At 45.6% G+C, this 25,649-nt stretch overlaps 1 protein-coding gene across 1 annotated transcript; it reads right to left on the bottom strand.

Moving 5' to 3' along the window:
• Window positions 1-1,336: 1,336 nt before the first annotated feature.
• Window positions 1,337-11,214, bottom strand: GORAB (golgin, RAB6 interacting). Its single transcript, XM_074546439.1, has 5 exons — window positions 11,069-11,214; window positions 9,786-10,140; window positions 8,630-8,731; window positions 6,833-6,973; window positions 1,337-2,970 (listed from the first exon to the last, which is right to left on the bottom strand). Exons 1-5 carry the CDS (start codon window positions 11,130-11,132, stop codon window positions 2,526-2,528), a joined length of 1,107 nt encoding a protein of 368 aa, XP_074402540.1. The 5' UTR covers window positions 11,133-11,214; the 3' UTR covers window positions 1,337-2,525.
• Between the last annotated feature and the right edge of the window lie 14,435 nt (window positions 11,215-25,649).

Here is a 25,649-nt window from a genome sequence, read left to right as displayed (position 1 = left end):
TGTTGTTACAATTAGGACTGGACTCCTTGGCTCCGGCACAGGGGGAATTTTAAACCGGCACACTGGCACCCATCAAAACATTTGTGAACTTCCAAAGTGGAACTGACACCATGGGAGTGGTTTATATCACACGTCAGAGAAAGGCTTCACAGCTGAGATCAAACAAATTAACTCTTCAGCTCCCTGCCCAGCAAGAGCAGCTATTGTTACTCCATGTGGCCGTTCCACGTGGCTTCCAGCCAGTCCACTTCACTTTGCAGGCTCAGAAGTTAAAGACAAAGAGAACTGGCCACAACTCCAACAGGAGACTTGTAAAAAAGCAGAAATTGCTGAATTTAACAGTATCTTCCCTCTCAGGCAGATACAGCACCAGCACTATCAGGATGGTACACAAGAATGTTTCAGCCTTTAAAGAGTTTTGCTGCATATAAACTTATCCCCTTTTAGGAAACTCATAACCTTAAGCAGTTGTCAAACAATCTTTGGACTTTTTTGGAACACCATTTTCAGAGTTTGAACAATAATCTTACCTGTGACAAGAAGGTGTGGAAATATTCTAACCACAATTTAGCCTACCAGAGAACCATAAATTATATGCAAAATGGTGTGTGTCTGTGTGATTTCTGTAAATACCATTTGCAATTCAACTCTTCTGTCACACAGAAGCTCTTCTGTGTGTCCCTGATGAGCTGAACACAACTGTAATGAGGAACAGACCTATCCTCCAGGCCTTTGCATCTCTTGAGGAACAACTGGGGACAGCTGCAGAGGATGGAAACAGGAATGGTACAATTAAATTATTGCTGCCCTTACTGGTATCCCATGCTGAAAACCAGCAGCAGGTCGCTACAAGGTGTCCTGCAACAGCAGACACAGCAAAGGAAGTAATTTTAAATTTTTTCACAATACCATCAAATCTCTGCTTTTAGGTCAGGTTTTCCAGCAAAATCACAGGGAATGCAGTGCACCAGCAACAGAGCAATGCTTCATATGTATTTCTAATACTACTTTGGAGTAAAATTCTAACTCCAATTAGCCCAAATTATGAGTGGCTGCTGTAGGAGACGTATTTATCCCACTTTCTCCTGTGTATGGAAGGCACCAGGAGAGATTTTCCACCGTTGCCCTGAGCCAGTTAGTTGAAAAGATTCCTGCCAAGCTGTATCCTGCCATGTCTTTACTTCATGCATTTCCATATTTTGGAACAGCCTTTTTTGAGGTTTTATTTTCGCCCAGCGGAAAGTTGCCAAAGGACGTATCTGATGCTACCATTTATCATCTCCTGTGGAAAATCAGGCTTGGATCCCTGTGTTAGGCTCAGATATCACAACTGAAAGTAAACACACTGCACACAAGATGCACTGATTTATTAATAGGATAAAACTGAAATGTAGTGACATGTTTTTCCACTGTTGAAGCCATAGAGACAATCACTGTCCCATTTATAGACTCGGTGGTGTCGTTCAGCAACTCATTCATAAACTCACACCCAGCACATTCAGGTATTCCAGGAACCATTCCCACACTTCCCTGGTATCCAGAGGTTAACTGTGAGTGCAGGGCTTGCAGCTGCAATCAGTCTGTGGGAGATTTTCCTATGTTCTCTTTTAATTCCTGAGGCTTTCTCCACCTGGAATAGCTTTTTAAAGCCTTTCAAGAGCAATAGAGCAAATCAGCTGAGCTTCTTTGGGGTACTAACCTGCTCTTCAGGCAGGAAAATGCATTAAATGTTCTACAAAAATAGGTTTCTTTCCAATATACTGTGGGGATTATTCATTACAAAATGAATTATTGGCTAATTATTGGCACTTTGAGGCAACTACAACAGAGAAAAATCTCTGCAATGGAATAGCTTTAAACGTAACACACTCTCTTTTGTGTGTTTCTACTTCTACATTCTGCAATGTCTTAAACCATCCTTTTTGTGAAGCCCTAGCAGCTGTGATTTCATAGCTAATAGTGTTATCAATGTACAGCTTCATGATTCAGCACTGTCTGAAAGGAAGTGATAAATATGAGGTATTACAACTGCCTCAATGTGCAAATTTCCCTTAAATCAGGAAAGAGCAACCCCTAGGAAGGCAATTAATGTAAGCACTTGGGTTTGACAGCAGGAGAAACCGTTGGAAACTAATCCCTATGGATACAGAGGAAGACAAACATCCTATTGCAGTTGTGAGAATGTGTTCTGAAGGAAACCCAGGTATCTTTCTCTTGCTCAGAACAGGCATCCCGGAGTATCAAAAAGCTGAAAACCTTTGGACAATCCCTACTGTTCACTTCCAAGTGTCCTGATTCAGGAAGGTACAAAAGCCCATGAAGAGCTGGGCAGCAGAACATGAACATACACCAGAATGATGATAGATGATGAACCCCAAAGGGGTCTTGTGGCAAGAAAAGAGCCTTTAAAATTTGGAAACAATAAAAAGAGAAATGAAGTGCATTGCTGAAGCCCAGATACAACACACAGCCACAAGCCTGCAGAGTACCTCATCCACAACCACTGGCTTATCTGCACCCAGCAGTCATGTGGCAGAACAAGCTGAAGTCACATTTACTGCCTGAGTTTGGCTGTCCACGTTGGAGAAGGATTTGGTCCTGGGGTTTTGAGATTGTTCAGAAACTGCAGGAGAAGCAGCAGCAGCAGCATGGTCAGCCTGCTGGCTCTCCTGCCCCACACCACTGGCAGCAGGCTTCTCCTGGGCTGTCCCAGCAGGGCTGGATTGTCTCCCTGCTTCTGCCTCCTGCTGCTGCAGCATCTGCTCCACCTCGATCTCCAGCTCCAGCTTCTCCTCATCTGCCTGCACGTCCAGCTGCTGCATCAACTCCTGCAGCTTCCTGGCCTTGCGCAGCTCGTTCTGCTGGATGATGGTGCACAGGTGCTCTGTCAGGTGCTCCTTCAGCTCTGTCTTGTGCTGCAGCTCCAGCTTGGCCGCCACGTACTCGGACTCGGCCTTGTCGTAGCGCTTCCTGCAAAAGCAGCAGCATTTCTGGAGGGTTCATTCTCACTGCACCTCACACTGACACACAGCAGCATTTCTGGAGGGTTCATTCTCACTGCACCTCACACACTGACACACACAGCAGCATTTCTGGAGGGTTCATTCTCACTGCACCTCACACACTGACACACACAGCAGCATTTCTGGAGGGTTCATTCTCACTGCACCTCACACACTGACACACACAGCAGCATTTCTGGAGGGTTCATTCTCACTGCACCTCACACACTGACACACACAGCAGCATTTCTGGAGGGTTCATTCTCACTGCACCTCACACTTTGCCATAGCAGCAGCATTTCTGGGGGGTTCATTCTCACTGCACCTCACACTGACACAGCAGCAGCATTTCTGGGGGGTTCATTCTCACTGCACCTCACCCTGACACACACAGCAGCATTTCTGGGGGGTTCATTCTCACTGCACCTCACCCTGACACACACAGCAGCATTTCTGGGGGGTTCATTCTCACTGCACCTCACACACTGACACACACAGCAGCATTTCTGGAGGGTTCATTCTCACTGCACCTCACACTTTGCCATAGCAGCAGCATTTCTGGGGGGTTCATTCTCACTGCACCTCACACTCTGACACAGCAGCAGCATTTCTGGAGGGTTCATTCTCACTGCACCTCACACTGACACAGCAGCAGCATTTCTGGAGGGTTCATTCTCACTGCACCTCACACTCTGGCACACAGCAGCATTTCTGGAGGGTTCATTCTCACTGCACCTCACACTCTGACACACAGCAGCATTTCTGGAGGGTTCATTCTCACTGCACCTCACACTGACACACACACAGCATTTCTGGAGGGTTCATTCTCACTGCACCTCACACTGACACACACACACAGCATTTCTGGAGGGTTCATTCTCACTGCACCTCACACACTGACATACACAGCAGCATTTCTGGAGGGTTCATTCTCACTGCACCTCACACTCTGGCACTGCAGCATTTCTGGAGGGTTCATTCTCACTGCACCTCACACTCTGACACACCAGCATTTCTGGAGGGTTCATTCTCACTGCACCTCACACTCTGACACAGCTGCAGCATTTCTGGAGGGTTCATTCTCACTGCACCTCACACTCTGACACAGCTGCAGCATTTCTGGAGGGTTCATTCTCACTGCACCTCACACTCTGACACAGCAGCATTTCTGGAGGGTTCATTCTCACTGCACCTCACACTCTGACACACAGCAGCATTTCTGGTGGGTTCATTCTCACTGCACCTCACACTCTGACACACAGCAGCATTTCTGGGGGGTTCATTCTCACTGCACCTCACACACTGACACACACAGCAGCATTTCTGGAGGGTTCATTCTCACTGCACCTCACTCTGGCACAGCAGCATTTCTGGAGGGTTCATTCTCACTGCACCTCACACACTGACACAGGCACTTTGAGAAGCCCTGGAATGCAACATGCTGTGCAATGCATTGTGCCAGCTGTTTGTGACATGCTGCCACATTTGCAAGAGGGAAGAAAATAAGAATGAGTTGATCAAAACTTCTCTGGGCACTGGGGGCTCTGTTGTGTGTTCCCAGAGTTAACTTGCTGAGATTCACCCATTTTTACTGCTGTTTGAAGAGATGCATCAGTGGCAGCAGAAAGAACCCACCAGAAATGGCAGTGTTTTCACAACTCTAATGAACTGAAACACCCCAGAGCAGTTGGGTGTTTTTCTAACCCAACCACCCCTACAGATACAGATGCTCCATGGAGCACATTGACATCTGGATCATGTGCTTTTCTGGCCACCCATAGCCATGTTCAGAAAATCAGGGGCAGCACAGACTGACACAGCACGTGACATCAACACAGATGTAGAATTTTACTGTAAGCATCTGTCCTGACACTCACCTCCTGCCAATTTGCACTCCCTGTCATGACAAATTCAGCAAAAATATTTGAATTATTTATTGAGTTTAAAGAGAATTTCTAGCACTTTAATGGCTGGTGTCCACATTAATGATGCATCTTTCACTACATCAGTGAACCTGTGTATTAATTCTAATTAAAAGATAGATGCAATTTTGCTCATCAGAAAATGGAACACACAAAGGCTTTTTCAGCCTCACAGAACACTCACAAAACTAGTATTAGTAAGGTGATTGAATAAAGAATCCAGCTCTTTGTAAGATCAGATTCCAGTATCTGCTTAAACAAAGCAGCAGAAAGATGGGAGAGGTCCTTCACTTAGTGACACAGAAGTGTCACAATAAGATACAGGAAAACTTTTCCAAGTATCTTCTTTTATATAATAACTTTTACCCAGCTGTAAAGGCAATGTCTGCAGTGGACAGAAGATGCCCACTTATGTTTCCCCCTCAAGAAAGTCAAGATTTCTCTGGGTCAGATACTAAAGTGGCAAAACCAATGCTATGCTGGAAACATCTGCACAGATAAACCTCTGGGCTGAATTCCCACCTATTAATCACATTGTATTTACAAAAATTCTATTCCACAGCAATTGTCAAATGCTGCTAACTAGGTATGTGCTCAAGACTATTTAATATTACACTTTTTAATGCACTGAAATGCTTTGTGTTTTATCCTTAGAACAAAAGGCAAATAATAAGAAATTGCTTTAAAAAACTCCACTTAAAAGTAAATTTGCTTTGGCTCATAAGAACTACAACACTGGAAGTATCTACCTCACAATGTCAAATCCCTCCCTCAAGGAAACACCTACTAAATTAATGAAAGTCATTAAGATTTTGGTGAAGTTTACCTACTTGTCCTACTAGCATCTCCTTTTGCTATTGTCATTAAAAACTGCTTCCCTAATGTCAAATCTCCTTTTGCTATTGTCATTAAAAACTGTTTCCCTAATGTCAAGGGCTGCTTGTGCTCTTTAGCCAGTAAGCATTTCAAATAGAGATATTATTACAAAACTTGGGTAAGAAGATTTCAGGAGCATTTAATGTTTTTGGAAACCAGATGAAACCTAAAATCCATTTAAATGTTTTTCCTCTTGAGGACATGAAATTCTGGTTCACATGCAATCAGCTACGCTAACTACAGTTAATCTCAGACATTTCAGATTATAATTACACCAAAGACATCTTAATTATTTTAGCTACCACTGCTATTTTTTTCAAGACTAATTACCAGCTTTATTGGCCTGTGGTCAGGATGGTATGGCAGAAGTCAGAAGGAGAAATGAGCATTTAGCACACTGAATGGTGAACCCAAAACCACGGGTGAACGTTTCTGCTTTATGAACTGGCTGCACAAACATGCTGCTGTTTATCTACTGATGTTGTGGTTTACCCACAGCTCACGGGGTGCTCCCATTCATTTCTTGCCTTTAAGGAACTCATCACACCCACAGTGATTAAAGGCACATTGTGAAGGGTTAAAAGCTTCCCTCTTCCTTCAGTTTTTGGTCCTAGTTGCAAAAATGCTTCAGCAGGATTATATGTTTTAAGCTTAATTGGTCCCATTGATTCCAGCAGGACCAGAGCTGTCATGAACAAGCAAATTTCCCTGGACAGGATTTTCATTTCAGGACTTTCCAAGAAAAACCTCTTTCCCCCTGAGACAAAGCAAACAGCCTTGAAACAATAAAGCAGGACCTGTGTCTTGTGACAGAAGTCTCCAGTCAGAAAACCTGCTTCAGTTCCCAGATTCCAAGGGAAAAATTAGGAATTAAAAAGCATACTTTTACTTCTAGAATAAAAACCCCCCAGACTGTGACTGTTCCAGCTACAGGTTATCACAGTGCCAGGACTTCATCAGTGCCCAGTGGAGGCAGCAGCATTTTGCCCTCCCTCAGGCAGAGCTGCTCCCTGTGCCCTCCCTGCCACTCACCGTGCATGGGAGTACTCCAGGCTGGCCTGGTCGATGCGGTTCCTCAGGATGCCGATGTCAGCAGACACCATCTCATCCAGAGCCTGCAGCTCCTTCTGAATCCTCTTCAGCTTCACTGTTTCAGCCTGGGTTCTTTTGGATCTGCAAAAAGAAGATTTTTTTTTAAATTTTTTTTTTTTTGGTGGTTGTTGTTTTATTTTTATTTAAAATTTCCTTTTCAAGCCTCTCTTCTTGACATACCGGGCCCCATTTCACTTGCAGAGCAAGTGACCTCTGCAGGACCTATTGAGAAGGTTTCTCCTTTATGGTGTAGGGCTTTTGATCTTTTTTAGCATCCACAGGGATCTAAAATGCCTGCTATTAAAGGACCAGGGCAAAATTATGTAATGACTATAATCAAAGTGCCTAAAATGGATTGTGTTTCTTCACTGTGGAAACACACAAGAAGCTGCTGTATCTAAGTAGTTCTCAGTGTAAGGAAACAGGAAATGGCTTGGGGGGAAGTGAGAGGGGGAAGGGTTTTTAGTCCTGCAAATATCCCCTTTCAAAGGAGCCCAGTTAGCAGGGGCCAAAAAGTCACCTAACCTAAGCTTGATTTCCATTTTGTAAAATTATTCCCAAAAGACCCAGCCAAACCCCAATGAAGTGAATGGAAAGTTTTACATTAAACACAAAGGATTTCAATCAAACCTTCTGTAACCTTCTCCAACTAGGCCATTCATTCCTAAGTCCTGAAAATGAAATGTTACTAAGGGCAACAAGCTTTGATGGATTTCACTCCCAAGCCAGCCAAGTGACTTTCCACAAGCTTTTACACCACCTCACTTTGCCATCATTCATCACCAGCAGCAAAATGGTGCTTCTCAAACACTGCTTACACCCAGGGCAGGTCCCTGAAAGCAAGACTGGGTGTGCAGGCAGGGCCAGCATCTCTCATTTGCCCAGCTGATGCAGGTGGAGGGAAACAGCCAGCCTGTGGTATTGCTGGGAGCCTGAGGAAGGCCTCTGAGTGACACAGGTAACTAACTCCTGCTTTGTTTGCAGAACCAAACCTGGTGGCCACATCCATGTTTGATGCCCTGGAGTGACTCAGAATAAAGGTGTTTGTGTTTTATCTCTGCCTGGCAAAGGAAAATGAAATTTTTCTTTGTTCCCCTGTGCTACACAAGGGCTCTGATGGGCAGAACATAACACATGCCTGGGGCAGCACTGCAAGCCTGAAAACTTCACATCACTGTCCCTGATCCAGTGTTATCAGCTGTTCCAACATCCTTCCCTGCAAACTTTGCCTTCCTTAGACTCTTAAACTTCCTCAGTGCCATAAAGCCTGGTCCCTGAAGAGCAGGAGCTAACCACTGTGAGACTATGTGCAATTTTATAATTTCTAGTCACCCAGTGGTAAAACACTTCTTAAAGCTGGCCATCTCCTTTTTTTAACATTTTCACACACTAATGAGCCAGAAGTCCAAACAGAAACAGTTTCTTCTCACAGGTTACAAGTCAAATAAACTTCCCTAATATCCAGCAAAAACAGATCAGGACCAGAGCATGGACAAGCACCTGAACACCCCAACCTTCCAAACATGACCTCACTAACAAATTTAAGGACTTCAGCTACTCCTCCAGTTGTGTAATCATTTGCACACAGAGCTGCAGCTTGGCAAGTGTGAAAAGCTTAGTGACAACTTCCAAGGGAAACGTCCATCACAGCTGCTCACACAGCACAGAGGAGAGGAAAAAGTGAAATTCAATTCAAATATGAAACTGGTTGCAGATGCAGAGTCAGCCCAGCCCCACCTCTCCGCAATGGCTCTGGCCAGCAGTGCCTTCTTGCGTTTGTTCTTCTCTTCTATCAGCCTCTGCTCCTGCTGGAGGATCTCCCACCGGGATTTCTCCTGCCTGCTCATGGACAAGAACATCAAAATCAACAGAAAGTTCATTTCTCTCCCAGAAAGTTCATTTCTCTCCCTGCTGCCCACACTGCAACACAAATATTCACTGTCATATATTCTAGAGCAAGCTCTTTAAAAAGTCAAAGGAACAATAAACAGGTTTTGGTTCTGAGGAAAGAAGAATCACCACACCAATAAAACATTTCCAGATCAAATCTGCATAACCAAATAAGTTGCATGGAGCACTTTTCCAGAATTTTTCATGCAAAGGATGTGCTTCCCTATCAGGTAGAAGCAGTTTCAAGTTTCTTACTGGGTGCTGTCACCATCTGTTCGGTCTGCCAACACAGCCTCGTTTTTGGAAATGTTTTCTCCCATGAAACAGATTCTTTCCCAGGTCTGCTTTACAGTACAGCTCCCAAATAATTAAATGGACACAAATGAAAAGTTGGTAGGAGTTATAATGAAAACAAGCAGCAGAGAAGAACAAGAATTTGGTTTTGCCAGCAGTGAAAGACTGATACAGTTTCCATTTTCTAGGCTACATCTCCTCAGGAATGAAACCATGCCAGAGATGGAAGGCCAGGTGTCAGTGAGGGGGCACAACTTGTGGCAGGATTTAGGAGAGACAAAGAACTGTTTGCTGCTTTCCACCTCACCACGTTCTTCATGCCCTCACTCAAGGAGATTGAACTTAAAAATACCCAAAAGTAGTGTCTGTGTTTTTCCCACCACAAAAATGAGAGGAGCAGCCAGTCCTGCTGGTGAGGAGCAATCTGAGCTCCCAAAGTGCTGCTGCCCTGGTGCAGGGAGTGCAGGCAGGTGATGATCTCAGCAGCACAACCAGCAGCCTCTCCAGGCCCATCTCTGCAAAACACAACCTCCTGCATCCTTCTGAGTTTAGCACTTCAGAGAAGCCACTGGTGCTTCTCCAGATTAGAAAATGGAATTATTTGACCTCGCAGAGCTTCCTGTCAGACACACAAAAGTTGACTCCCAACCACAGAACGAATCAACAGACAGCAACAAACCCCACCCCATGATTTCACCGACTTACTAACAATTCCACTTTCTTTCTCTCCACGTGGCTGCCGGGCTGTGCAGGGCAGGGCTGGCCGCTGCTGTCCCTGCCATTACACGACTCTGCCGCTGTCCCTCCCTCCGGCTGCTCCCGGCTGTCCCTCTGCCTCTCGCACCCAGGAGCCGCCCCGGGCTGCTGGGGCTCACCGGCTCTGCCTTGTGGAGCAGAGAGCAGCTGCTCCGGGGTGACAGAGGCTGCTCCTCCCTGCAGCCCCAGCCTCTGGCTCTGCTGCTGCAGCGCTTTTTCCCGCTGCAATTGCTGCCGAGTCTTGGGCACGGCCTGGGGGCGAGGCGGCGGCTGCTGCTGCTGGCGGTGGGGTGAGGGCTCGTACAGATCTGTCAGGGTTAAAAACAAATGTCAGTACGGTGGAAAACGCTAAAAATTTAAAAGTTTAATAGTTATAAAATGGTTGTAAAAATAGTAATATAATTAGAGTAATAATAATTTGGATTAGGACGACGTGAGACAATGAAAACAAAGAGTTACAGTCTGGGTACCTCTTTCTGGGCAAAATAAGCCCGAAAAACGACCCACATAAACAGAGGATTAACCCTTAAAAGCAACAGCCTGTTGCATATTCATACACCTCATCCATGATGCATAAATTCCATTCAAACACAGGATTCTGTCTGGGCAGCGTCAGCTTCTTCTTCTGAATCCTAATGGTGTCATCCTGCCCGAGTGAGATGGGAAGAAGTTCATTTCTCCTGATAATGGAGCAATAAATTCTCTTTCTCTGAAAGATTCAGGTGTCCTGTGGCTGCTATCTCAGTGTGAGTCCTTTCTTTCAAAAAGTATCCTACATAGCATCGTTTCTATTTTAACATTTTGCTATAACCCAAAACTATATTTACCACACTGCTTTAAGAGAATTAATACAGCATCACTTTCTAACACAACACATATAATATCCATTTGAATATTTGCGAAAAGCCAGTCATAAAATACGCATTTTTTTCACAGTATCAAAGACGGGCTCGGCCAGAGCTGTTTTGGGCAAGCAAAAACCATAGTAAGGTGTGGATGGAGGGGCTGAGGGGAGGGTTGGAGGTGTGGATGGAGGGGCTGAGGGGAGGGTTGGAGGTGTGGATGGAGGGGGTGAGGGGAGCACAGAGATGCGGCTGGAGGGGCTGCGGAGATGGGGCGCTGAGGGGCGATGGGAGGCAGGTGCAGCTGCGGGGGCTAACGCGGTGCCGACACCCGGGCTCCTCCTCCGCGCCCCGCTGTCCCCCAGTCCCCGGGCGCTCCCGCCGCGGTCCGTACCTGGGCGCTGCCCCCGCAGCCGCCGCAGCTCCTCCTGCGAGAAGCCGGCCCAGGCCTCGGCCATGGCGCTCCCTCCTCCTCCTCCTCCTCCTCCTCAGGCCCCGCGGCTGCCCCGGCACCGCCGCAACGCCGCCGCAGGCAAACGCCGCGGACAGCCCGGCCTGAGGGGGCCTCGCGGCGCCACGGCGGCGGGGCGGGGCGGGCAAGATGGCGGCCTGAGGGGAGAGAGAGAGAGAGAGAGAGAGAGAGAGGGAAAAGCTGCCATAGCGGGCACGTCCGCGGCTCCTGAGAACTCAGTGCCCTAAAGAATCACAGAGTCTATTAGCTTGGAAAAGATTTCTGAGCTTATCCAGTCCAGTCTGTGAGGGAGCAGGGCTCAGTGGGTCCCGGCTAATGGAGAGGGGCAGTCTCTCCCTGAAAAAGCAAACAAACTTCGAGGAACAACACGCCTACCCCCATGCAATTTATGATTCGTAATTAAGTTGTAAGCAGGTGAGATCCTGCTCCAGCATGTCTACTAAGTTACAGTGACAACACTGAGGAAATCACAGTGTGAGGAAACCAGGGAAGCCCTGGATGCTTTGGGCTGGAAGGGATTAAAGGGATTTAAAGTTCAAGCAGTTGCAAACCCCGTGATGGGCAGGGACATCTTCCACTAGACCAGGCTGCTCCAAGCCCTGTCCAAGCTGATCTTGAACATCTCCAGGGATGGGGCAACCACAGCTTCTCTGGGCAGCCTGTGCCAGTGCTTCACCCCCTCACAGGGAAGAACTTTGTAATATCTAAACTCAATCTCTCCTCTTTTAGTTTAAAACCATTCCCTCTTGTCCCATCACAATCTGCCCATTTAAAAAATCACTCTCCCTCATTTTCTACAAGCACTGGGAGGCCATCAGGGAAAAATACAATTTTGCCCATATTGGTGTTTTTTAAGATTTTGAGAGGAATAGCGGATTTGTCTTTACAAACAAGCTGTGGGTCTGCTGGGAAATAAAAGAAACAATGGGAAGGATTCCACTGATTGATGTAAGGAAAAAGATATTTGCTTTTACAAATAAACTTTAGGGTTGCTGGTAAATGAAATTAGACATTGAAAGATGAAAGAAACAATGGGGAAACCCCTAAATTCCTTAAGAATTAAAAATTAAAAGGGAGGGTTACGCATTGGAGGGAAATCTTTGGTATCAGGTGTTTTGGGAAGTCAGAACCTCTCAAGTACCTCAGCCAATGGGGAAAACCCCCTAAATTCCATAAGAATTAAAAATGAAAAGGGAAGGTTGTACATTAGAGGGGAATCTTTGCTATCAGGTGTGTTGGGAAGTCTGAACCTCTCTCAGAAATGGGGAAAGAGAGAAGGGAATTGCAGCTGGGAAATTGGGATAAAAAGGAGGCTGCGTCCTCCAAAAATTTGAGAGATCCCAGGGGAATGGCCCATAATAAAATAAAGTCAAAAAGGACTCCTCTGTCTCCTTTAGGACATAAACCTCTGGTGTTTGTGGATTGATTTTCTTCACAATCTCCTTTGACCATTGTGCACAAGAATGCACACACTCACTTTCACCCTTAGGTATGAACTGAAAAGACCCCACAACTTCCAGCATTACCCCTCAGCATCCATGAAAAGAAGAGTTTTCCTGCCTCTCCCAAACTCCTGTGGCTATGGATGAGTTCACCTCCCACTGGGACACAGCACAAGGGCATGAGCCCCTGGCTTAGCTGCAGCATCCCAGGAGCCTGGAGCCTTAAACAACCCATATGGGCATGAACAGGGATGTTTTCCGCTCCAGTCTGGGAGGGATTAGTCAAGCTCCCAAGCCCTGCTGCCTCCCTGAGCAGATCCAGGGCCGTGCAGGACTCTGCACTTCCAGCAGCTCCCATGACTAACGTGTCCCATAAACACTGCTTGGAGGGAATGCTCCCTGAGCTGCCTGTAAATGTTTCTGATGGGATTTGAGTGCCTTGGGGTGTCGTGCCCAGAGCCTGCAAGACTTCTCTGGTGGTCAAGACTTCCTATCTTTCCTAAGATAAGAAATGCCAAGTCATGGTGGCTGGGCCTTAGAAGCCCCTCTCTTCCACCTTCAGACCTCTGCTTATCTCTCTGTCAGACTGTAAGTCACTTTTCTTTAACCCTGGCTATTGGACAATTTCCAAAACCCCTGCAACCTATATAAAGGGCTGTTTTAGCCTGGTTCTGGTGGAAGAGCTGTCCTTGGGAACCTTCACAGGAAGGTTCCCAATGAAGACATCACTGTGGAACCTCACACAGCCTTCTCCTCTCTCTCCCTGCAGCACCTAGCAAGCTGAGAGCCGAAATCACAATGAGCTGATTGTAAGAGCCTGAATGAGGGATGCTGGACTCCAGGGGCTCTCCAAAATGCAGTTTATTACATCCAAGAGGTTGCAGCAGGACAGGGTGGTGAGTGACAGAGCCTGTGCCTACAGCTGTCAGCTCCAGCTGCAGGCAGGCCTGGACACCCTTAGTTTAGGTTACAATGCATTATAGACTTTTCTTTTGGTTACAATGCATTCTGTACTTTTCTCTGCTGAGCATCTTAATACAGTAGAACCAATCTATACCTTAACTATTATCTGTAGCCTGTCATAACTGCTATAATTACCATATTCATGTTGCTGTTCTCCAATCACTAAAAGTTAGTGCATTACAGTTTAACCATAACCCAACGCTGACTGAAACACTCTCAAACTCCAGGGAGTCCAGATGGCAGAACCAGGTGTCAGCTTGAATTTTACAATGGAACGATGTTGGCTTACAACAAGGTGTAGGCACCTAATTCCCTTTGAGATGCCTATATGAGATCGTGACTCTTAATCTGGTGTCTAAATCACAGCAATGGGCAGTACCAAACCCAGAGATATCGACTGAATGTGCTTCACCAAGCACAAACACCAGATCTCATCCTGAACCTCAGCTGTTCTTTCTTCTTGCAACTTTTAGCACCACGAACAAAAGCAAAGCACCATATCCAATTTATTGCTGCAGATATCCCAGGCACAAAGCTCCCACGTGTTTTATGGAAAAAGTAAAAAGAGTTTGGAGTTGTTAACTCTGACGCTATGGGCGAGGCAGCAATCCCTGCTAACAGTTTCCATCAGCCCAGGGTTTAATTGCCAGCCATTGGGCCAGCCTGCTCCAGGAACAATTGTGAAGCCAATTCATGGAGCATTTACCAACAGCAGGCTCAGAAAACAGAGGCTGGCCATGTTCTCTGGCTGATTAAAATCCTGTGAGCAGAACAGGGCACTGAATATTTGCCCCTTAGCAATGAATGTTTCTCCTCCAGCCTTTGCCTGGAGGAGAAAATAGAAACCTTTTCCCCAGGTTAGATACCCCCACAAACATTTTCCTCTTACATCTGGGGCTGGATTTGAGTCCTGAATCTTTCTGTGCTTCAAGAGCTGCTCTCTCACGAGCAGACCTGGAGACCTCCACGACTGCTGCATCCGTTTTCTCTTGGCCTCATTGCCCTGGAGTCTGCTGAGCAGGAGCAGCCAGCACCAACAGATCACAAAAACATCTTTTCTTGTGCAGCTCCCAAATCAACGTGGAAATGTCATCATGGGCTGGCAAATTGGGCTGCCCAGGTCAGGGCTCAGGGTCAGAACTCAGATGACATTTCAACCCAGGACAGGAGCAATTTGTACCAGGGCATAAGATCAATTTGCATTGGTTCATACTGAAAACTTGTGGGGTTTTTAGAAGCTAAATCAGATCTTCAGGAGTCAAAGGGCTCCCTGAGTTAGATGTATATTTAAAGGTTCATTTTTAAAGTTCACTGCTCTGCATGCTGCCACAGAAACACACAAAGCAACATTTTCCCAGTAAAGGACTGAGCCCTGATGTGAGACAGGGAAAAGCTTGAATAAGGAAGGAGAGTTTCCTTTCTGCTTGCATTTCAGACCCTATCATGAGCTTCCAAGGATTCTGGCATACAATTCAATAGACCTAGGGAAAAAACATCCTGAAAATAACAGAGCCAAAAAATCCTAAATAATTAACCCTTTTTCTCACAAAAAAAAAAAAAATCTATTAAACCATATCCATGTCAATACTACCCCATTCTTTCCCAGATAATAACACAGGCTGGCTTAGGAAGAACCACCATGTCCAGATAAGCTATGGCACTATGTGAGCAAGGAGCAAGTCTTTTGTTTTGATAATAACTCAGGATTTAATTTGTCCTTTAGAATCACTTTTGAGATCCATGAATATTTATTTTGTTGATTGTCTGCTGGGCCGTCTCAGGCTTCAAAGCCTGAGATGAACAATTTAATTTCTTAGCAGAAGACTGAATTAAAAAGTACAGCGTTATTCCTTCTCCTCAGTTTCTGTTCCCTTAACCGCCTGGTAAGTGGGATTAAGTCAGCACTGTCATTTCTGGGACCAAGGCAATCTTTTGGTTTGTAAGAATTTCATAGAGGAAAACCAAAATCCACTTATCTAAAGAGCTACTGAGTGAAAAAAAAAAAAAGGTGTCATAAAACTCCCTGGTTTTTACACAAGATAAACCAAAGTTCTTCAACATCTTTTGATTTGTGGGTCTGTACAAATTTTGTAGGGAAAAGGCAAACTTCCCAAGACATCTCAGCTTTTCAGGCCCCCACCCTGTGTTTTCATGCTTCAACTTTTGAGCTTTTACATTAAGATAAGTTCAGCTTTCAAAAACTAAAACCTGAACTAGAAGGAAGCTCAGCATGCAATATTTTTTTTTTAATTCCTACTGACATTTTTTGAGTCTCTCATTCTTCACTGTATTTAAGATAAATTTTCCATACAAACATATTGTGTAATAATTCCTCATGTTAAAGTATTTGTGTAAAAGAAAACCTAAACATGATTAAACCCTGGCTAATTAAAAGCACCATAAAAAAAGCTGGGAAAACAAAATAAAATTCATTGCTACCAGAAATATCCTGAAGATTATAAACTTACCGTTTTGGCTGGCAAACTGGAGCTGAACATAAAACAAGTGGAAATGAGCAATTACTGATATATATTTTTGTATAGTTTAAGAAATATTGTTGCAGCTAATTCCTTTTAAAAGATACTACAAATCATTAAAAGAATACTTTTTATAACTCCAAGTTTAATATTTCATGACAGTTCTAGAATGCATTAAATTGCCTTGCCTGATGTAAAAGTCATAATTCAAATCTTTATACAGAAAAAACTAGAAAGCAATTGCTTTCATTCTAACCCGTTGTGTAAAAATTATAATCTAGCTGTCAAAACAGTTGATAAAACTAAAGATTTGAAGAGAAATTTGCTGAAGGTTTGTTATCTTTGGCACAACTTGAGTGATTAGAACCGCTGTGCTAAACAAATTGAGTATTCATCAAACAAACTTCTTGTTGTTACACTCTCCAGAGAGTGAGCTGTGCTTGTTTAGTCTGGATGGGAGAGAAGTGTGGGGGAGAGGACATGATAATTGTCTTTAAATATGTAAAGATAGAGGGTGATGTGTTTACAGGGTCTGTGGAGGATAGAGGTGAAGAAGAAAGTGAGACTTGGGTTAGAGATGAGGAGTCAGGGCAGCAAAACACGGAGAGGATTGACTGAAGACCACCACAGAATCTCCATTCAGGTATTTTTAAAAATAAACATCTTCTGGACAAGGTCAGTAAAGCCCTGGGAGAGCGAGATGCAGGTTTGGAGATTTCAGGTGTGTGGATCCCCACGCAGGTTCCCCAGGAGATGGGGACCCACAGACCCAGGGCTCAGGCTGCTCTGCAACTTTGGGCATTGATTTGAGCATCATTTCTGGTCTGAGTGCTGGCCCGCTCCTGCCAGCCCTGTTCCTGTGGCTGTGGTGCTTCCCACACCATTCCCACACCATTCCCAGTGCTGTCCCACCCCCATCCCCTTCCCCATGGGCGCCAGCAGCTGGATCACTTTGGGTGCCAGTCAGCCCTGCAGCTCCTGACAAAGAAAAGTTTTACCTCTGAGAGGGTGAATCTCTGTGGGAAATTCTTGTGTTTCCAGGACAAGACAGAAGGACAGATGGCTGCCAAACCCAAGAGGCAGCAGTGCTTGGAAGATATATTTGCAGCAGGGTATTATATGATGGGAAAATCACTTTGTTACCATCACATGCCAGTCTGCCCTGATGTGACAGCTGAGCCACTTGATGTCTCTCCTTCCTGCTGCACACGGAGGATGTTGTCCTCTCATCTCAGCTGCAGGCAGGCCTGGACACCCTTAGTTCAGGTTACAATGCATTATAGACTTTTCTTTTGGTTACAATGCATTCTATACTTTTCTTTGCTGAGCATCTTAATAAAATAGAACCAATCTATACCTTAACTTTTATCTCTAGCCTATCATAACTGCTATAATTACCATATTCATGTTACTGTTCTCCAATCACTAAAAGTCAGTACGTTACAGTTTAAGCTAGAAGTTGTTTTTCAGTTTTCTGGAGTGGAAAATTCTGAGACCTTTTTTCCTACTTGCAACATTTGCTGACTTGTTTGCCTGTGCTGTCTTTCTGCTTGGTAAAAACATCTTCTTGTTTTCCTCTAAGTCATAAAAACCCCTTCTAACTAACACACCCTTTGCCTCCTTGGTTATCCACTAAGACTGGCTCAGAAATTCTTTTTTTTCTATATCAAAACTTGCTTTCATTTCTATTCCTTCTTCAGATTCTACATTTAAAAATCTTTCTGCTAAGCACACACATATCTGTGAGACTTTCTTGTCAAACTTTCATCCTTCCCAGCACTGCCCATGTCTGGAAGGGCTGTGCCCTCCCAGCTCCTGCCTCCACCTGCAGCCTCAGCCACTCTGCAGATAATTCCTGCTACAATTTGGAAGTCTTTAAGAGGAAACCCTGTATCTTTCCTGTAATAAAGTTCACAAAATGTCGATGCTTTGTCTGTGTAACAAGCACACAAAAAGAAGATATAAAACCCCACGTGTTTATAGATGCTCTCAGCGAGCTGCTCTGTGCCAAGGCTGGATCTGTGAGGAGGTTTTCAAAGGATTTCTCTGCTTGGATCTCACCAGGGCTTCAGTGGGTAACTCCTTGCCATGGCATTGGAAAGTTACCCCATCAGTTTCCTGCTGCCTTTCACAATATTTGTGTAGAAGCTTTTTTTTCCCCAGCACTTTTTGCAGAAGAGAGTGTTTGCTTTAGTTTTTGAACAATGCCATGGCTGCGCACCAGCTGACACCCACAGGGCCACAAACTAATGAGGGTTTCCAAGTGTTGGTGTCACTGGCAGGGTTTGAAGCAGAGCTATAAAGGCTGCAGACAGGCAGGCTGCTGGCCAGGGAGGCTTAGCAGCTCTTTGGTGAGGTATCTGAGATAGTTGGAGAGAGATCTGTGCCACACCCTGGCTGCAAACCCTGATATCACAGAGCTCAGCCTGCAATAATTGGAGAGGGGAATTGTCACAGACATTTTTTTATAGAAATCTTTTCTTTAAGACTTGTTAATTTTCTGGGAAGCTGAAGCTCCAAAAAGAGAATGTAAACAATGATTATCAGCTGCGGTAGAATACAATAAGATGCATCTGAGATTGGTTCATGTTCCATGTGTACAATTAAGGGCCAATCACAGGGCAAGCTCTCTAGAACACAGGGACAGAGAACTCTCTTGTTTTTAAATTCATTCTATTCTATTCTTAGCTTAGCAGTCTCTGCAAGCTCTCTCTTTATTCTTTTTAGTATAGTTATAATATTATATATTATATATCAATAAATCAAGCCTTCTGATCAAGAAACAAAATTCTCGTCCTTCTCTCACCACAGTGACCGCCTAAAGTCACTGTAATAGGGAATAAAGATTGAAACAGCAGCAACCAAAATTAGATCCCTGACTGCTGCAGCAGCAAGGTGAAAACAAGGATGCCTGGTTTCTTCCAGTGGTGGAAGATTCTGGTTTTGGAGCTGAGCTAAGAGGAAAGATTTAATGTAATGAGGAAAGCTCGATTCATTTTGGGTCAACCAAAACCATTCTGCTTGACCATTAACAAAATCTTCTGGTTTGCTTGGAGACTATTCCATCTTTTTGTAAAATGTCAAAAACCACAACCCTTTTCCTTTTAAATTGAGGTCTATTGAAAATGAAAAGAAAAAAGAAAGAGTCAAACTAAATAATGTTCAATAAAGCAAACTGCTTCAGCTGAAAATGCTGAAGTGAAACATTTCAATATTTAAGGAAGTAAAGGAAGACTTCTATTGTTTTCTCTTGTCATTGACTGACTTCAGCCCAGATTTGTGAGTTATCTTGGTTGCCTTCATTTTCACAGGGGACTTAATTTTTATTTTTCAATTCATTTAATACTCTCTTCTTGTGCAGTTTGAGGTACAAAAGATCAGGTTCAGCAAAGGTTCATAAGAACATGGCTGAGCTGACAATTTGCACAAATATCAGGCAAACTTCAGGGGTTTTTTCCCCCCCTTTTGCATTTTAGTTTTCCTTTGAAATTGTACCTGAATTTCAAGAAGCTGGGGGGTTCTCAAGACCCCCACAACACACACAGAATAGAACTGTCAAAGCCTGTGTGCTCTGCTGGCTAACCTGCACACCACAAAAATTCAGATGCCATCTTCAGTCCTGCAAAATATTAAGCCAGGCATTTAAGATTTACCCCAGTGATTAAGCATGAGCAGCCTGTAATTGTTTCCAGAGCCCTCTGCTAGCAGGAGAAAAGGCTCTGCAATCCCTGTCCACGTGCTCAGTGTAGCAATGCACTCACCAGCACAGAAACTGGAGATGAGCTGGGGAGGACAAGCTGATATCCTGAGTTCTGAGAACAAGCCAGCCTTAACTCTGAGTCCAGCATGGCCTGTCCAGCTCAGAAAAGCAGGATTATTTATTCAGCAGTGTGGTTTTTCATCTGTGTCCTGCCTGGAGCAACACCTGTGCACCAGCAAGTAGAAACCCCTCCTAAGTACATGTGGTCACATTCAGCCTGCAATTTTTCATCTGCTTTGGGAGTGTTAAATGAAGATCAACTGCTGAAATCGGTCTCATTTGGGGAATCTGACTTTACAGAGGAGACCTTTGTCCTCCAGGTTTTTACATGAAGCCCCAAAGATTGCAGAATTTCTGTGTGAGCCACAAAACAATCCCAGAGAGCATCTGCCTCACATCCCAAACTGCTCCCTCCATGCAAATCTACTGGTGGATTTTTCCCACAGACTGTTTGGTCATGAGAAGAGATCTTCCCCCAACTTGCTCAGGGCTTCAGAAAACCTCAGAGAAAAACTTCAGCAGCCCCAGCCCAAGTTTGAAAGCAAATTCAAGGGTTTGCCCTTGCCTTTGAACACAGCAGGGCTCTGCTCCAACAGGTTGGATCTCAGGGGCCACCTTGCTCCCAGGATTTAAAGCGGACCACATGTGAAATGGAAACTACCTCTTGATGTTATATTTTATTTTGTTTTTAAATAGGAGAATTTAGGGCCTATGGTTATTATTATTATTATTATTGTTACTATTTTTATGGCAAATTCAATGTATTGCCTTCCTTCCTTAATGAAGGGAACTGGAGAAATTCACCAGAGCTCCATTTCTCCTACTTTCTAGAAACAGTACCTTCAAATCCTTTGTAGAAAAATAACCACAATTTTCCCCTCTTCTCTCTCCCCCCTGAGATGGGGTTTTCATCAGCTCAGACCATTTTTCTTCCACCACCTCTTTATCTGAGCCTCTCCTCAAAGGTTACATTTATTTTCTGAGGTCCACAGCCAGGACAAGGGTACAGAGGGTGCAGCTGATGCTGCCTTTTGAGAATCACTGCCACCACTGCAAGAGGCACAAGCCTGGGGGGAAGGATGTCTCTGGAAATGCCCTAGCCCAGTTCACCCAGCCAGGCCTCTCCAGAGCAGCTGGAGTTGCTGCCATCGTGTCCTTGCAGCCCCTGAGCTGTGCAAACTCCTTTTCTCCCCCTTCCCCAGCCCTGCCTGTTGCCTGCACATCTGGTGGCTCCTCTGTGCAATCATTGCTTCATCTCTGCTCAGCTCCAGGCTGGAATGGAGCTGTTCTCCCTCCCCTGGGACCCTGAGTGCATCTTCCTCTCCTCACCCAATTCACTGTGCAGGGGATCCTTCCATCCCTTCTAACAGGGTCCTGTTCCAGGATGGAAATCTTGGCACACTCCTCAAGCAGATGATCTCAGATAAGCCCACTGCTGGGGAGAGAGGTTCACCACCCTCCATGGAAACTTTGCAAGCTCTGGTTTTCATCCAGATGAGATTTTTTTTAAAAATTTAAATCTGAACAAAAATGCTTCAATCTTTACAGCATGAGAGAGGAGTGCAAAAACACATCACTGCCATTATAGTGGAGGAGTAAAAAAAGTAGTTCAAGCTGAATTTGAAGAACCCTGGTGCTGAAACAAATGGGTTTCTCTTGTTTAAGTTAGATGAGAATGGTTCTTCTGCCAGAAATGGCCTCTGCTTGCTTCAGTGAGGGAGGAGCAGCATTTGCTGTCTCCTGCCCAAGCCCATCTCCCCATGGATGGGGTGGTTGGCACCAAACCTGGCACTGACCCCATGGAATTCCATGGTGGACCTGGCAGTGCCAGTTCAGACCTGCAGTGAGGGCCAGAGCTGAGCCTGCACAGGGAGCAGAGAGGGCTGGCGGCAACTTTTAACCACATTTACACAGCAGGGAGCTCTTCCATCAAAGCAGGTCTGTGCACAGCCTCAGGAGTGTGTTTTACTCAGCATAAGTATCTTATCTTATATTATTCTGTTCTTGTGCACAGAGGAATGTTTTCATTTGTGTGCTCACCCATCTGCTCGTGGCCAAAGCCAGGTTTGTTCTGGTTTGCAGAGCTGAGTCCTGGCCATGCTGCCCCTCAGCTCCTGCTCCTCCAGGTCATCTCTGCCAGCCTGTGGTGCCAGCAGAGCTCCTGGGACGTGCAGTGGCCCCATCTGCACCATGACCCAGGGCTCACAGCTGAATGGCAGCAGCAGGAACTGCCTGCAGGGAAGATGTTGAGAAAGAGATGAGGAAAAACTGCATCTCACCCCAGCCAAAAATACAACTCACTTCCACACGCCCACCAAGCACTGGGACCGTGGCAAAGCCAAACTTAAAGGGGCCACTCAGCCCCCAGAGCATCTTTAATTGTGCTTTTCTATGTCAAACCCAGACGGTGCTGGGAGAAAACAGATTGACAGCAAATCCTTTCATGTCTCTGCCTGCAAACAGCATCACCCAGGGGAGCACAGCCCCTGTCTTGGAAAGGCAGCAGGAAGGTGAAAACAAGGATGGCTGGGTTCTTCTAGATTCTGGTTTTGGAGCTGAACGAAGAGGAAAGCCTTAATGCAATGAGGAAAGCTCGATTCATTTTGGGTCAAGCAAAAACATTTTGCTTGACCAGTAACAAAATCTGGCTTGCTTGGGGACTATTCCATCTTTTAAAAAAGAGGACTGGGGCTGGGACTACAGCTCTGCCAGCTGCCCTGGAGCCCGGCTGCATCAGCCTTTAAAAAACACTTACAGGAATGGAAGGGTGGGAAGGGGGGAGAAAAAGAAATGGTATTTGCGGAGGCCCATTCCTCAGCACACTTTTCATGTGTGCCAAAGTTTGTTGGCATGGCTCTGAGTTTGATAGGGAACATCTGGGCTGCTGTTGCTGCCTGTGAATTGGCTGAGGGCAGGAACAAAAGGGGTTTGTGCAGGAATGCACGGGGAGGGACAGCTGGGAGAGCAGAAACACAGCCATGCTCCCTGAGCAAGAAAGCCTAATGCACATCCCATGTTCCTGCTTTTTAAAAGGGGATAAAAGCCTTCCCCAGCCCCCACTTCTCCTTTCTCTTCTCTTCTCTTCTCTTCTCTTCTCTTCTCTTCTCTTCTCTTCTCTTCTCTTCTCTTCTCTTCTCTTCTCTTCTCTTCTCTTCTCTTCTCTTCTCTTCTCTTCCCTTCCCCTTCCCCTTCCCCTTCCCCTTCCCCTTCCCCTTCCCCTTCCCCTTCCCCTTCCCCTTCCCCTTCCCCTTCCCCTTCCCCTTCCCCTTCCCCTTCCCCTTCCCTTTCTCACAATTAAAAGATAACTATCGTGTGAATATTCAGAAAAGCTTTAGTGATATATATTTATGTTATTGTAGTTCAGATGTCCTCTGCTCTCCCCACAGTTCCTTTTCCCCCTGTGTTGTGGCCATCAGACAGCCTGGGCTGTCCAGGACAGGCACAAAGAAGCTGCACAGGTGTCCCTTGCATGGGGCAGCTGGGAATGGAAAATCAACACCTGAGCTCCAATCCAGTTACAAGGAAGCAGTTTCCACTGATAAATGGCAAAGAAGAGCTGACTGACAGACCTTGGGAGGGGCCAGGGCTGGCTGATCCAAGCCCCAGGGGTATAAAACACTGAGCATCCATCTTGAAGATTAACCAGCCATGTGGTGTCCACAAGGGGCAGTTCTCAGCGCTGCAGCTTTCCCCTTGTGTAGTCCTTTGTTGTATTTTTGTTAAGGTTTAATAAACCTCTTTACATTTTCAAAGTGAGCAGTTGTTTCTCACAACTTGGTGTACACATCCCGCTTCCTTGACAGGAAAACCCTCCAGGGAAGCCCTCTGGAGCAAAACCTAAAGACAAAGGGTCCAGGTCAGCAAAGACCCTTGGGTCTGGCAGCACAGGTACTGGAACCCAGGAAATTCCTCTGGCTGCCCAGGGGGACTCCAGACCCTGCCAGGGGGCTCAGAGACCCTGGCACAGAGCCCAGGACCCCTGTGCCTTTGATCTTGACCCATGGAAAAAACAATTACCAACATTTGCATGAAGAATTACGAGTCAAGAGAGTTTAAAAATAATAATAGCTAGTTGGTCACAGGGTGAAAAATCGATTTTTGAGGTTTTTTTAGAATGGGGGTTCAGGAGGCAAGGGGGAGGAATCTGGGCATGTCCAGCCTTTCTCCTTCTTCTTCTTGGCCTCCATCTCCTGCTGTGATGTTGGCACTTTTGGATTGGTTTAGAGTAGCAGCTCACTGTCTAACGTAGGTGATAGGTGTTGGAAATTGCAAATATTGTACATGTAGTTTTTAGTATAAAAAGATAACACCAGTGTGCCTCAACCCGACCTGCCAGACAGACCTATGGTGGGTCAGAGAAAGAATTTTATAGACAAGAAACAATAAACAACCTTGAAAACAAGAATAAAAGAATCCTGACTCCTTCTTTGACTGCCGGGCTGGGAAAAGAGACTCGTACACATCTCGGGGTCACTCTGACCAGCAGAGATCCTGAGAGGCAGGCAGCTTTTTCCAGCTCTAATCTCCTCCCCAGGTCTCAGCTGTGTGCCTATGCTCCATCATTTGGAGCTGACCTCACACCAGCCATGAACCCCAACCCTGCTGGCAGCGGGATCAGCCTGGGCTGCTGGCTCCGGGGCTGGGCACGTTTGCAGATAAGCTTCCCTCAGAGATATTTGCATTTCGATGACATCAGTGTCAAGACAGCTTTTGGGCAGAGCCAAGCCAGCTCCCAGCAGCCAAAGAAAGCAGCCAGGCTGGCCAGGGGCTGTGCAGAGCAGGGAGGGAGGGAGGGAGGGCAGCAGCCCTGTGTGATGGTATTCACAGTGGTCTGAGGATGAGGGGAGAGATGAGGATCTGACTCCATGTTTCAGAAGGCTTGATTTATTATTTTATCATATATATTATATTAAAAGTATACTAAAAGAATAGAAGAAAGGATTTCATCAGAAGGCTAGCTGAGAATAGAAAAAGAAAGAATGAATAACAAAAGCTTCTGTCTGGGACTCTCTGTCCGAGCCAGCTGACTGTGATTGGCCATTAATTAGAAACAACCACATGAGACCCATCACAGATGCACCTGTTGCATTCCACAGCAGCAGATAATCGTTGTTTACATTTTGTTCCTGAGGCTTCTCAGCTTCTCAGGAGGAAAAATCCTAAGGAAAGGATTTTCATAAAAGATGTCTGTGACAGCCCCGGTCAGGGGACAGCCAGCACTGCCACCTCTGTGCCACACACACATCACATCCCTCTTCTGTGGGCTGGGAGAGGAGCTGCGGGAATCCCAGCCAGCCTTTGGGGACTCCCCACAGCCATCACCCAGGAATGCAAAGCCATACATAAATATACAACCGAGTTTAGTGGTCATGGTGCTGTTTTAGAGAGGAGGAAAAGAATGTCACTGCTGTGTTTGGTGCTCCTTGAGCCAATTTTGAGGACCAGGAGGGTTGGGGGCAGCCAATCTACTCCTGATTTATCAAAACTTATTCTTGTTGCCCTCAGGGACAGGTCTGTGCCTCCATTCATCCTCTCCATCCTCCTCCAGGACACCTTTTCTCTTTTATACCTCTGAAAAACTGCATGTCGGTGCAGCAAGGGACAAAGCATTGCTTAACAGCCAAACTCCCCCCTGATCTCACTCCCAGCTGTTCCTTCCTGGACTGGCCACTAAGAACCACCAGTCCTCAAAAAAAGCAAATTTCAAAAGCAGAGAAACAATCTAAGCACCCAAATCCCACTTTCCATGTGGTTAAAGGCCCCATCAGGAGGCAGACTTTCAACATCCTAAATGCCTCTGAAGGCTGCAGTAGAAGCTCATCTGTATCTTCAGTGTCCCAAGGGACTCCTGCGCCTTTGAA

The sequence above is a fragment of the Zonotrichia albicollis genome, chromosome 8, assembly GCF_047830755.1.
Source record: "Zonotrichia albicollis isolate bZonAlb1 chromosome 8, bZonAlb1.hap1, whole genome shotgun sequence".
Classification (NCBI taxonomy): Eukaryota; Metazoa; Chordata; class Aves; order Passeriformes; family Passerellidae; genus Zonotrichia; species Zonotrichia albicollis.
The sequence above is the reverse complement of the archived record's forward strand: the minus strand, read 5'-3'. Positions and strand labels throughout refer to the sequence as shown.